The sequence below is a fragment of the Vigna umbellata genome, chromosome 1, assembly GCF_029865625.1.
Source record: "Vigna umbellata cultivar VRB3 chromosome 1, Vumbellata_1.0, whole genome shotgun sequence".
NCBI classification, from domain to species: Eukaryota; Viridiplantae; Streptophyta; class Magnoliopsida; order Fabales; family Fabaceae; genus Vigna; species Vigna umbellata.
The window spans coordinates 10,871,361-10,886,391 of record NC_142165.1 but is presented as its reverse complement, the minus strand read 5'-3'; the positions used below and the strand labels follow the sequence as shown (position 1 = coordinate 10,886,391).

General features: G+C 30.3%; 1 protein-coding gene across 1 annotated transcript; it reads left to right on the top strand.

The window, feature by feature from the left end:
* Positions 1-12,106: 12,106 nt before the first annotated feature.
* LOC124823522 (receptor-like protein 7) lies at positions 12,107-15,031 on the top strand. The gene has a single exon (XM_047295732.2). The coding sequence runs from the start codon at positions 12,109-12,111 to the stop codon at positions 14,887-14,889; it is 2,781 nt and encodes a 926-aa protein (XP_047151688.2). The 5' UTR covers positions 12,107-12,108; the 3' UTR covers positions 14,890-15,031.

Sequence of the window (15,031 nt, the reverse complement as noted above, 5' to 3'; positions counted from 1 at the left end):
CATGTTGGGTAAACTTTAAATAGACCCATTGCCACAAAGTATTTTGTCTTTAGTTCCCATTTTGTAAAAGAAGTTAGGTATTGTGTTAACACTATCATTACCCACATAGTAGTGGAGAGTAGTGGAGATTAGTGGAGATGTTAGTAGAGATGTTAGGTTATAAATATGGGGATGTAGTCTTGTATGAATTGTGACACACTTGTAGTGTGTGTACCGTGGAGAATGGGAAGTGAGAAGGAAGAAAGGAGAGAGTCTCCATGTTTGTGTATTGTGTGGAGAAAGTGTGTGAGAGTGTGTACCGTAAAAGAGAAAGAAACAATGGGTTGTGTATTGTGAGTTGTATGTGGTGAGTTTGAGAGATTAAAGTGTTGTGTTTGTATTTGTGTGTTCTGGATAGTTTGTCCAGAAAATTTATATTTATACATAATGAAATATATTTCCCAGATAACAGATAATTGGTATTATACCTCCCAGTTCAATTTCTACACAACATGGCGTAAAATGTTAAACCTTCATAAGCATGCATAAAGGTAAACTAACATTCAATCTTCGATCAACATTGTCCTGGATGCATATAACCTATATGTTGACATGATTAATGCAAAATTGTCTTGTTGTCTTGTTCATACAAAAGATGTATCAAGAAGTGAAGATGACACAGTTCTTTGACAAAAGAAGTTTAGAAGTTAACTTATCAATAAATTTTTAATTTATAAGTTAGGCATATAATTTAGTTTGTTCATTTGTAACATACTAATATAAAACTATTAACTAAAATATTATAAAATCTGATAGTGTATAATAGATAGAAAACATACAAAATGTTATTTTATTGTTAATTTTTAAATATAAAATAAATACTAGAGCTAACTTTTTTGTTATTCTCTATTTTATTATCTTTTTATATAGATTCATAAAAGCAAAGAAAAAAAACAAAAACATAATAATTTTATCTTAAAAAGATTTAATTAAGTTTTAACTTTTTAATAACCTTGAATACTTTTACTAAAAAAATGTATTAATGTTTTTTTTTTCTATCTACTGATTATTCAAAAAATTATATATAAATTAAATCTGCGTCGTTTATTTTTTTTTATTGAGTGACATAATTAATATTTTATTTCTTTATCTTTGTATAATAAAAAATATAATATTTTATATTTAATGTAAAATAATATTGTACAGAAGGAATATGTCATTAATCATTTTATACATTAATCACAAATATTAATCTTAAAATATCACATGTCTTAATATATATAAATCTCTTAATATAGAGAAAAAGAAATAGGTTAAAACCCTTTAGTTGTCTCTATTTATGTGTGTTTTTCTCAGTTTGATTCCCAACTTATTAGAATCCCTAATTTGAGTTCTTAAAAGTGTTAATTTGAGTCAATTGAGCCCTTAATGTTAAATTTAGTTAACGAGGTTAAGTTTTTGTATAAGTGAGAGGTTGATGTGTACTTTTTTGAAACATGGCATGCTGATGTTAGAGTAATGTGCTTGTGAACCTGTCTGATTGTTTTTTCCAATTTTTCATATAGTCACTAGAGTTCATCATGCTCCATCACCTCCTTCGTAGTGTCAGTGATACTCCTCCCCCCACCAACGCAAACCCTCACGCCACCGTAAGAAGAAGCCATCGCGAGTTTCGTCAGAGTCACCATGAAATCTCGAAACTTTAGCGCAAAAGCTCCAAAATCACAGCGTCACCATGAGCATCACCGCAAAACGAAACTCCTCTCTTCATCTCCTTTATCGCGAAACACTTCCTCGCAACCTACAAAACCTAAACATAGAAAGCCCCAAATCTCTTCGCACCAGAAACCCTAAATTGCGACTTCGCTCATCTTCTAAATTGAATCCCAATACTTTAAATCCCAAATTCCTTTCAGATTTTTAATCCCAAATTGAATCCCAAATTCAGTTTTATTGAACCCTAAATCCCTTTTAAGAAGCTCTGCTAATTATAATGTCGATGTTGTACACGAAGCTTCCATTATCCAAAAGTTGTCTGTGTTGCTTCAACCTGTTGCTGCAAATGGCAAGAAAGTTCCTCTTGGACAAAGAAAACTGATGTGTAATGATGACTGTGCTAAGTTAGAACGTAAGCGGGTACTTGCAGATGCCTTTGAGATAACTGCTCTAAATCTGGATTCTCTCCATTTTGGTGACAATCCTATTGCTTTTGAATTGCTTTCTGACATGTTGAGATGTGATCCTAAATGGGTTTTATCTGTTGAGGAGAGATGCAAGGTTTTAGTTCTTGGCAAGAACAGGGGAAATACACAAGGTCAAAAAATCCATATTTTCTCTCCTATGATAAAGGACAAAAGGGATGCAATGAGGTTTGTTGCTGAAAGATGGAAGCTTGCGATGTATGTAACTGGTGGCTGTGAGCCAAAAATAGGAAGAAACCATTTAGATTAGAATTGATTTTTTTTTTTCAAGTTGAGAAAAAATATGTTTTTGGCCTCTCTAAAAGCTTTAGTTTCAGTCCTACAATTTTTTTTTCATAAATTCATATTATTATAATTTTACACATTGCCAAATTCCACGTTTCAACTCTCACTGCCACGTGTTCAAAAATTGACACATCACCTTCCCATTTGTAAAAAAAGCTTAACCTCCGTTAACTAAATTTAACGGTTCCAATTGACTGAAATTAGCATTTTTAAGAACTCAATTGGAGATTCTAATAAGTCGAGATCAAACTGGAAAAAATTCACATAAATAAAGACAACTAAAGGGTTTAAACCAAATAAATAAGATGACAATGTTGAGATGATGGTATGGCGTATTTGACTTTGAGAGGAAGTATATTTTATTCAGATGGAAACAAGACACACATATATATTACATAAACAAATTTGTAGTGTTAGAAAAGTACTAAATAGTTACTGAAATAAATGTCATTAATTTATTAAAACGTAAAATCATTAAAATATCCTACTAACAGACAAATCAGTTACATATATAATCAACAAAAATAAATAAATGATATAAATTTAATAAAAAAATGTAAAATTTTTAATTAACTAATAGTCAATTAATTTGAATGATAACTCAATTAAAAAATTTTAAATTTATGACTTAAAACTTTATAAAATTTATAAATAAAAAAATTAAAAAATAAATATTTAAACGAGTCCATGGTGGAGGATGTAACACCCCGCCAACTCACAGGGACCATCGACTGCCCTCACAGATCACCACTAGGCTTTCCAGTGTGCTTTGTCCTCACTTGGACACTTTCCGGGAAAAGTTCCCAGAAGGTCACACATCCCAGAATTACTCCAGGCTAAGCACGCTTAACCATGGAGTTCTTATGAGTCAGGCTACCGAAAAGCAAATGCATTTTGGTGATATGAGTAGCCAAATCAATCCTTTTAAGCTATCCTTCAACTGTATAGTCCCATACCTATACAGTATCCAGATCCCTCTCATTCCGGTGTATGTTCGATTCGTCCATGTACCCCTTTCACCCGAAGCTGCCAGGAGCTACTCCTTGTCTGTGCCCCTGCACCATGCCTCTTGCACCGGCGTCAATCTCCGCCCTCGTCAGTGCCCGGATGTCACAGAGGACAGTACAGAAAAAGTTTGTGGGTATAGAAATTCTTATGGAAACAGATAAAATACCTATTTTCTTTTACCTGATCAACTCTTTAGTATTAGAAATGAAAATTGAATTACTTTCTCTGCATATTAATGGTCAAGAATATACAGATTATGTCATAATTAATTTAAAACAAGATAATTGAACATATATAATAAGGTTCTAAAAATAAAAGTCTTGTGTAATGATATAACAAAATTATTCTATTTTATTCTCATTAATAATTTAGTGTAATGATACGACTATTCTTACTCTAATAGAAATTTGGGCTCAAAAAACAAATTTAATAGTATTTCTTTTTTCCTCTTTCTTGTCTTCCTTTGCTTCTCAAATAGTATATCATTTTTTTTTCACTATAATAACCAATATATTTATACCACGTCAATAGTTTTTTTAACAAGTGTCCTTGTATAACATAAAAAGTAAAGAGCTTTTATCAATAATCAATAAATTTCTATGATGCTCTTTTAGTGAAATAATCAATATTATTAAGCATACTTTATTGTTAATTTTGAAATATAAAAATATATTAAAAATAATTTGTTTTGTTATTATCTATCCATCTTTATATATATATATATATATATATATATATATATATGTATATATAGATATAGATTCATAAAAACAGAAGAAAAAAGAAACAACAAAAACGATGTAATACTTTTCTGACAGCATGCCTTATTAGTTTATGATTCTTTTATGCTGTGGATATTATAAACTGTACAGTGACAGAAAACTATATTATTATAAATGCTGTTGAATGGGAAAAAAATTCAAAATAGGATTGAAAAAGGATAACTTTTTCAGTAAAATTATTTTTCAACACATCTTGTCCAGCTAAACCAGCATAAATTATGATGGCTACCCCTGCAACAAGTGATATCTGATGTGCGAGTACCATAAGTTACATCCTTCAATAAAATAAATTAAAAAGAGACTGCTAGGATTATGCTATACATTTGTCCATGGGGCTATTCCCATGGATCTTTCATAATAGGGGCATGCCGATAAGCATGTCTAAGAAGAAAGTTTTTCAACGAGGATTAATAGAGAGCCTTTTAAAAACCATCATGGTTGTTAAGTTTCATCATGATCATATGCTGCTTTTATAGATCACCTAAGTTTAAGAATGAAAAGAATGGGAAGAGGAATCCAAAAAGTTAAAAATAGATTGATTGCAAACAAACAGTAAGACCAAAAGCAGTTGAATATGAAAACCTTCCAAATATTTTTCTTTCACTGCACCAATGTACGCAGCAGGTTGTGTGTTTGTTAATGACAGAACTATGATGTTTTTATATAAAACATTATGAGGCAACCTCTGCAATGGCATTTTTTAATCATTTTATAACTCAAATGTACACTGCATTTTAAGTGTTTCGCCAAAGATAAACATGAGATTGCAAATGGGGTGTTTTTTCTTATGATCATGCAAAGTCACCAAACTATGGAATCATTGTTCGGAATACTATAATTTCACTTGAACAACATTGCAAGATGAGGCTGAGACGAGCATTACCAATGCAGTTACTTTTGATTCCAGAAAACATGAAAGTATGAGGAAGGGCCATACAGGAATACTGTTTTTTGAGCTGTAGAACAACAAATGGAAGATACGATGAAATCAGCTTCAGGTATTGTCAAATCGCACATATACATAAGAAAACACAAAATTATTCTATTTATGCTGGCAACAGGGAGGGCGGCAAGGCTTAATCAAATATGTATTTGCAAATTAATTCAATGTTTATGGTTCACAATTATTGTTGTACGGTTCTAACTAGGCAGCAATTTAGAATCTGAAATGGTTAGAAATCTCACGTGAACTAAAAATATCATCAAATTATAAATATATATATATATATATATATATATATATATATATATATATATATATATATATATATATAGATGCAAAATCAATCTACAAACTTATTTTGTAAGGTTGAAATTCATATTATAAGTCAAATGACGCCGAATAGTATGATATTAATTGCATAATTAGTACAACATCGTGATCAATTCCTAGAACAATAAATTTTCATAACACAATTCAACTAAAAGTTAGAGGTTTATGAGTGGCTTGAAATCTGACAAAAGAAACATATTATTTATGTTGGAAAAATATACATAGCAAAGGGAAGTACCTTCTTCCTGTTGGAAGCAAGAGCATGCTATATACCAACGGCCACAAGCCCATTATATACCACAATGATACTAACACTTCATTCGTTCTGAAACCTTCATCCCCTTTCAGATTCAGGAGCTTTTTCAGGAAATATGAATCCCTTAACTGAAGAAAGTAAAATCTCACAGTTAAGACAAAAGGAAAGAAAAAATAAAAGCATAGGAAGATAAAAACTGCAAAGGCTACTTTCTGTGATGAATCCAAGACTCTTAAATCAATATATGAGTCTCTCACTGAACTGCAGGGTCAATTTAATACACAAATTTATGGCTGTAAAAGAATAAAAGTTTAATACAGTAATTGTAATTTCACAAAAATGAGGAGGTGCAACTATCTACCTTAAAATGAATTCCGTGTAAAAAGAAATTACCACAAAGGAAGCAAGTCTAATCAACAAATGATACCTATGTTAGGTGACAAGCCACTCTGGGTGGTTCTAAAACTAGAATGAAATCCCCGACAGCCAAGAACACCTCCTCCTACATCAGCAAAATTCTTCGGATCATTATGGAAGAATGATTGGCGCACAAGCAAACAGCCTCTGCAGATAGACATTATTGTTAATAAATAATAACAGGCACACACAGAAAGAGATGAACCAAACTATTATCAAAATTCATTAATGATATTTATTTATAGAATAATAAGAATTTGGTATAAAGCACACCCTCTTTAGCAGCATACTGCCTCAGAATGATATCAAGAACTCTCATTGCTTCCAGGTAATTATCGGAATCCTGTCCACGGAGAGCATTGACAATAGCTTGCAGTGGAATCTTTGAAGCAAAATTAATCTCAACTTTAAAAGTTTTGGCTCTATTTGGGCGCCTCATTCTTTTCTTGTCGTTCTTGCTGAATTCTCCATGCTCATCATGCTGGCATTTTCATTATTTCTATCCATACATGTTCAAAATTAGCATATAAGCCAGCATTCAAAATTGAAAACCACAACATGAAAATGCAGCCTGATGGTAATGGAGAATTCAGCGAGAACAACAGTAGGGTAAAAGAGTTTTCTCGCCATGCAAAATTCTTCCCGTTTAGTTCAAGCTCCCACAAAGGGTTTTCCATCAAGCTCTCCCATTCTTTTAACACGATTACTGTGTGACTTCCTCAGGCACTGTGAACAAGAATATTATATTACACTTACACACAGAGAATACAAACATAAAGACAACCATGGCAGTGACAATAAGTAAACAAACAAAGGCAGCATTACGATTGCGTATAGGGCTGCTACAGGTTGCAGGGTGAGGTGAATGATCAAATAGTCCTTACATAGACTGAGTCGAGGGAAAGCCTCTGGTGCTATATCCAAAAAAGCTTAAAGACATTATCGTTGCAACGGCTGCTACAGGTTACATCAAATAGTCCTTACCTCCACTGACTCGAGGGAAAGCACTGCCTGCTATATCCGAAAAAGCTTAAAAGCATAGTTGACCTGTACGGTGGTGGTGGAAAACATCACTTTGGTTTGCGTTCGAGGTTTTTGAGAAAATAAAAAGTATTATAATTATGTTTTTAGTTGTATTAATCACAAAATTATACAAAATTATGAAGAGTCACATGACATATTTAATATTTGTTTAATTTTTCTAATTAGAGATCAACTTTATCTCCCATAAATAAATTGTATATAAAATTTAAACAAGTCATAGAAGAAAAAAAAATAAGGTTCAACTATTTTATTACTAAAGTACGTTTGTTAAGCGAATTATGATATTGTTGTTAACATATTTAAATTACTCTTCATAATACTATAGAAATATTGTTACTAATAGATAAAATGAATTTAGACCATAAAAAGATATATTTATATTATTATAAATAATAATGATGATAACACAAACTCTGAAATGTATTTTGGGAATGTGTAATTTATAATGTAATAAAAATGTGCACAAGTACCTTGTCTAATAATTCTTTAATAGGTTAAAGGATGAGAAATTAGGGTATTAGTGAGAAAGAAATGAGAAAGTATGAATATGAGATGAGAAGGAGAAAGCATAAATGTGGAGGTGCATTGGAAACAAGGGAAACTCAGTGGGAATAAGGTTAAAGGTTTAAACCTAATTTTAATGAATGATATTTTGGAAATCAAAGGTTTTATGGAGGGGATTACAGACAATTATATTCTTCTTTATAGTTCCTTGATATTAAAGAAGATAATTACTTGCACTATCTATTATCTATTATATGGTGTTGCAATCAATAATTATAAACTTGCTAAATGTTTGTATCATTAAATCATTGATTTAAGTATTGAGTCCTTTATTAAATATTATGTGTGAACCTCAAATACTGGGGAAGGGAGGCTATTTATAAGAAATTAACGTTTATGTGTGAACATCAAATTTCCAAATAATTAGGTTGTGTTCGCATGAACCGAATTTACTGTTCATGCGAATTTACGAGCGAAGAATTCAACTTGTTATGCGTTCGGTTGGAGTGAAATGCGCGGACGGATTTGCGATGAAACGCAGGATGGTTGCACTGTTCAGTCACCCGCGGTTGCGAAGAGATTTGCATGGATTGTGAGCGAAATGTCTTGTGTGCCCTCGGTTAAGAAACGCTGGAAACGCGTAACCGGTTACACGTTCGCGTAACAGGTTACGCGATTTCCTATTTATTTTTTTTTCAAGTTTTTTTTATAATTATTTTAATATTAATAAAATTAGATATATTATATTTTTTAATTTATTTTTAATAAATTGATTATTATATTTTCTAATTTTTTTTAATAAATTGATTATTATATTTTCTAATTTTTTTAATAAATTGATTATTATATTTTCTAATTTATTTTTAATAAATTGATTATTATATTTTCTAATTTATTTTTAATAAATTGATTATTTAGTTTTCTAATTTATTAAAAAAAATTGATTATTTAGTTTTTTTAATTTTTAAACATTAATTTTATAAATTATTCATAATTTTTTTTTCTTTATAAACATTTTTACAATTAAATATAACATTTATAAATAACATTTTATAACTAGGGACATTTTGGTAATCTTTAATTTATATCAATTAAATTAATTTTTAAAATCTATCACATCAATCAAATCCTACACTAATTCTCACAAACTTTACTTCCAAATCCACTCTCAACTACCCACAAATCCACTCAAAAAAACAACAAAAAATTACCCTCAAATCCACTCAAATCCATTCAAATCATCTCCCCCAAATCACTCGAAACGAACACAACCTTAGTTTTGGAGAAACCCTACCCAAAACTATTTTTGTTCTAACCCAGTAATGGATTTTTCTAAATTAAGTATCGTAATACCTAATTTAGGAATAACTTATATCTATGTTAATATTTAATTTTAGTTTTAAATGTAATAAAGTTAAATATATTTATAGTCTTCAAATTATTATAAAATATATATATTTAGTCCATCATAATATCTTAATATTAATTAGTAGTAATTTTTATTTGTGTAATATTAATAGGGTAGTATGTTGTGGGATTATTTATCTCTAACCTTAAGTGTTTAGATCTCGAAGTGAATTAGAGAAAGAAAGAAAGGTAAAAGAAAAATTACAAATAGGAATATTTAAATTAATTAAAAAACAGAAAGTGAAAAAAAATTGTAAGTTATTTAATTGAATAATAAATTTTAAAGAAATTATAGAGTGATTCATTTGTAAAATTTATTTATTATTATTATTAAATTAATTTAATTAAATATATATTATTGTTTTACTATTATTAATAATATTATTTAAAAAATTTATATTATTTATATTATTTTTAGTTTTATTATTTTATTTTATAATTATAATTATAATTATCTTATTATTATTATTATTTATTATTTAAACATAATAGATTTTTTTTAGAGAATCAGATAGATATATTACCAATGAAACATGAATGCAACTTATATATAAAAGATTAACATCACATTCAAAATAAAGATAATACTTATAGATCTTTTGAGAAATAATCACCATATAAATCAATAAAACATGAACTCAATCCACACGTAAGGAATTGACATCACTTTTTCAGCTCAAAACCTGAAGATAATAGATTTATAAGTCTTCATTGTATAATATTCGATTTTCTTACTTTTACTCAACATGATACTTAAACTCATAATTAAATTTTTAACAAAATAAAAATGTTCATACACATTCTCTATTTAAAAAGTTTAATACATATCACATATTTATACCTATAGTCAATCTAAGAATAAGATTGAGACGAGTTTAAACACTAACCGAGATGTCATTTAGGAGATGTTTTTTATCATTAACAATTATATCTTCTCTTTGTAAATAACTTTTAATATAACTGGACTTGAGAGAATTTTTCTCGAGTCTTTGAAATCTTTTCTTACGTTGAGTTTTATCTTTAGTCACAAGATCAAGTGAGAAATCCATTTATTACTCTTTCATTTTTCTTTTCTTTTCTTTCCTTTGAATTTTTGAATATATGTTATTATTTGTTTCTAGTTCTGAGTATATGTTCTTCTTTTATACTCTTAATAATTTTTCATACTTCTACAATGTTTTGAATTCAACCCGTTGTCAGTAACAAACTCTTAAAAGTTCTTACTTTATCTAATTGCTTGTGATGTTTCCCTTTTATTTTTATGTATTTCAGATGTAAAATCTCACTTATATAATCTTTATACATTATATCTGTGATAAAATGCTTAAGTTTCATATTATTTGATCCTAATTCATGAAAAGATAAAAGTAAGTTGATGTTTCTTCTAATAATCAAATATTCATCAACTCATATGCATTTTTAATTCCGTAATTTTACATGTACAAACATTGTACGTAATGTTAAGAACACGTTTGAGATGGTTGTTTTAATTGGTGATTTGCTTTCCAAAAGTTCATCCATTGTTAAGCACTAAAATTAATACATTCATAATTAGTTGCATAAGTAAATAAAATAAAATATGCTAATCATACATGATGCTCATGTCTAAATAAAGTTGGAAGTAAAAAAAAAAATGAAGTGTTACGCCTACAGTAAAATTGTTGGTGTGTAAACTTAGCTTTGCTGGCTGTGCAAAATGTAGTGATTAAAAGAAATGGAGAGACTCCATGACACATTTCAGAATTCATAACATATGAAATCAGTGGGTGAAGTTGTTATTCTATTTCCACCTCTAAAATCTTATAATAAGAAAATTAATTGCAAAATAATAGACAATATATAAAATAAATTGTCTTCACAAATATCCACAAATAAAATTAATAATAGACATAAAATGAGTACCTTTAAAATTATTTTTTATAAATGTTAAAAGGAGAAAATTTTAAGTTGATAAAAAATATAATTGTATTTTGAGTTGAATTCTAAATATTTTAAAATAAAATAAAATGATTTTACCTTTAATATTTTTAAAATCATAGTCTCTTTAAAATCTTAAATAATTTGAGTTCATGCTAAGTTTTCTTTACTCTTTCTTTAGAACATTTATATCATTTTTGTTTTCTTTCTTAGCCTATAAATTAGGAGACAATTGAGATTATAATATACTTAACTCAGATAAAGATAATAATATTTTGGAGATAATTGTTTTATTTTAGTTTGTATGACTGAAGCATGTGATGTTTGTCTCCATGTGAGTGCAGTATGACTTCTGATCAGAGTTGTGTATGTTTGTTTTAAGAACACTCTGTTTAACCTTTTCCTTTGACTTAATTTGAAGTGCCTGTAAAGTTGATGATTTTGGATACCTATTCGGAGGAATAGTAAACATTGATGATTTTTTTTTAAAACTTTCGTTACGATAAATTTTATTTTTTATTTTTGGAAGATTCATAAACTTTAACGTAAAATAGAAGTTGGAAAATTGAGACACACTACTTTCTTTCTTTGGAAATTTCTACCTGTAAGTCTTAAAAGTTGATGATTTCTTTGTATCCGAAAGTCTTAAAAGCTTTAAATGGATACAAGACTTGGAAATTTCAAACATAATACTTGTCATTTCTTTTTGGAAATTGGTAGCCATCTTCACACATAAGACTTCAATATGAAATAGAAAAAATAAAAACAAATAAAAGAAATTGAGGAACTAGTTTGCTCATGATGATATACTGATTAGAAAAGAAAACTGTCACAAAATTATAAATTTTTTTAAGGAAATGGTTTTTTTAGATGACCATACATAATTCTCTTTGGTTTACGTATAATACAAATTAAATTAAGTATTATTAATTTTTTTTTTGTAAATTTAAAATAGGGCAGCTTCTTATATATAGATTAAACTCTCTGGATGGGTTGCATCCAAAATCCATATTTCTTCCGTATGAGAGATTAATGATGGGTTGGGTTTCAGTGTCACACTTTATTGTCTTCCAATGTTTCTTTATTTATTTTCCTTCTTACAATTGTTTGATGTGCAATCCTCATGACAAATTTGCCTTGTTACAATTCAAAAACTCAGTAGTTGCTCTTAACTCTCCACCTTTTCTTCCTGTGAATGATCGTTGTTCCTCATATTTTTCAAAGACGAAATCTTGGAACAAGGTGACAGATTGTTGCGGGTGGGATGGAGTCACGTGCGACTCGAGATCAGGTCACGTGATTGGCCTCGACCTTTCATGCAGTCTTCTTAGAGGTGAGTTACTGGGTTCCAATAGTTCTATTTTCAGGCTAAGACACCTTCAACAACTCAATCTATTTTCTAATGATTTCTTTGGATCTCCAATACACTCTGCAATTGGTGACCTTATCGACCTCACGCATCTAAATATATCATGTGTTGGGATTAGCGGTGATGTTCCCTCCACAATCTCTCACTTGTCAAAATTAGAACATCTTCGTATCAGTAGCATCGACACATTTCCTACCATTAGAATTGATGATTACACATGGAACAGACTCATTCACAACGCAACTAATTTAAGAGAGATTTATTTAGAAGAAGTGAACGTGTCTTCTGTCGGAGAGACCTCTTTGTCATTGTTGACCAATCTTTCGTCTTCTTTGGTTTCTCTCGTTCTCTGGAACACCCAAATCCAAGGTAAATTACCCACCAATATCCTCCAATTACCTAATCTCCAAGAAATAGATCTCTCAGAGAATGAAAACCTCATAGGTGAATTTCCGAAGTCCAACTGGACTACTCCATTAAGAATCTTGTCTCTCTCTGGAACTGCTTTCTCAGGGTACATTCCAGATTCCATAGCCCACTTTAAGTTTCTTCACACACTAGAACTTTCGAATTGCAATTTTGATGGATTTATTCCACCATCATTGTTTAATCTTACTCAACTTTCTTTCTTAGATTTATCATATAATAAATTAGTTGGCCCCATTCCAACCCAAATCACCAAACTTTCTATATTATCGATCTTATCCTTGTCTGGTAACATGTTAACTGGACTAATTCCTTGCTGGTGTTACTCTTTGCCTTCCTTATCGTTCTTGGATCTTAGAGACAACCAGTTCACAGGATCAATTGGTGAATTCTCAGCTACTTCTTTACGATATTTGTCTCTCTCTGATAACAAACTGCTAGGTAATTTTCCAAATTCAATATTTCAACTCCAAAATCTTACTTCTTTGGATTTGCAATCAACAGGTTTGAGTGGTACCGTGGACTTTCACCAATTTTCAAAGCTTAAAACTCTAAGTTTTTTGGATCTTTCTCATAATAGTTTGCTCTCACTAAAATTTGAAAATAATTTTGATTGTATCTTACCCAACCTTCAGTACTTACATTTATCTTCAAGTAAAGTAAGTACTTTCCCAAAATTCATAGCACCAAACCTGGAAGTTTTAGATCTTTCTCATAACAGAATTCGTGGAAGCATTCCCAAATGGTTTCATGAGAACCTCTTGCGCTCCTGGAAGAACATTAGTTACATTGATCTGAGTTTCAACAAGTTGCGAGGAGATCTTCCGATTCCACCTAATGGCATTGAATTCTTTTCAGTCTCAAATAATCAACTGAGTGGGGACATTTCTTCAGCATTGTGCAAAGCTAGCACCCTTTCTATTCTTAAATTGGCTTCCAACAACTTAACAGGACTTATTCCACAATGCTTGGGAACATTTCCTTATCTTTGGGCATTGGATTTGCAAGAGAACAACCTTTATGGAAGCATACCTAATAACTTTTCTAAAGGAAATGCCTTTAATACTCTAAAGTTGAATGGAAATCAGTTGAAGGGATTGTTACCACAGTCTTTGGCTTATTGTACAAAACTTGAAGTTTTGGACCTTGGAAACAATAACATAAAGGATATGTTCCCCGGTTGGTTAGAAACTTTGCCAAATTTACAGGTACTCAGTTTACGGTCAAATAAATTTCATGGTGTCATCACTTCTTTCGGCACCAAACTTCCATTTCCTAGGTTGAGGATTTTTGACATCTCTAATAACTATTTTACCGGACCCTTGCCAGTGTCATACATCCACAACTTTCAAGGAATGATGAATACTAATGACAATCAAACTGGTTTGGAATATTTGGGTGATAATAGTGTATATAATGATTCGATAGTGATTGTGATGAAAGGGGTGTACATAGAACTCACGAGGATACTGACTGTTTTCACAACCATTGATTTATCAAATAATATGTTTGAAGGAGAAATTCCGACAGTCATTGGAGAGTTGCATTCTCTGAAAGGGCTTAACCTTTCACACAATAGAATCACTGGTACCATTCCACTATCACTGGGTAATTTAAGCAATTTGAATTGGTTGGACCTCTCATGGAACCAGTTGAAGGGTGAGATTCCTATGGCTTTGACAAATTTGAATTTTCTGGCGGTATTGAACCTTTCACAAAACCAGTTTGAAGGAATGATACCTAAAGGTGGACAATTTAACACATTTGAAAACTATTCCTATGTTGGAAATCTAATGTTGTGTGGAATCCCTTTGTCAAAATCCTGCAAAGAGGATAAAGAAAAGTCATCATATTCAACACTTGACAAAGAAGAATCCGGATTTGGGTGGAAATCCGTTATAGTGGGATATGCATGTGGGATGATCTTTGGAATAATATTGGGTTGTAATATATTCTTCCTTGGAAAACCTCAAATGCTTACAAGACTTGTTGAAACATGTTTCAACGTGAGACTGGTCTAATAAGAACAAGAGAAACCTTACAAATGGTTGGATGATGAATTAGTACACTTTTAGTTTAATATGGTTATTTTTTATGTGCCTTTTCTGTAGTTTTAATTTCTACTTTCTCTATCTTATGCTATCAATTTCATGTTATGCTTTA

Excerpts from the sequence above, each read along its gene's own strand:
- LOC124823522 (XM_047295732.2), top strand. The coding sequence starts at position 12,109 with ATGGGTTGGGTTTCAGTGTCACACTTTATTGTCTTCCAATGTTTCTTT.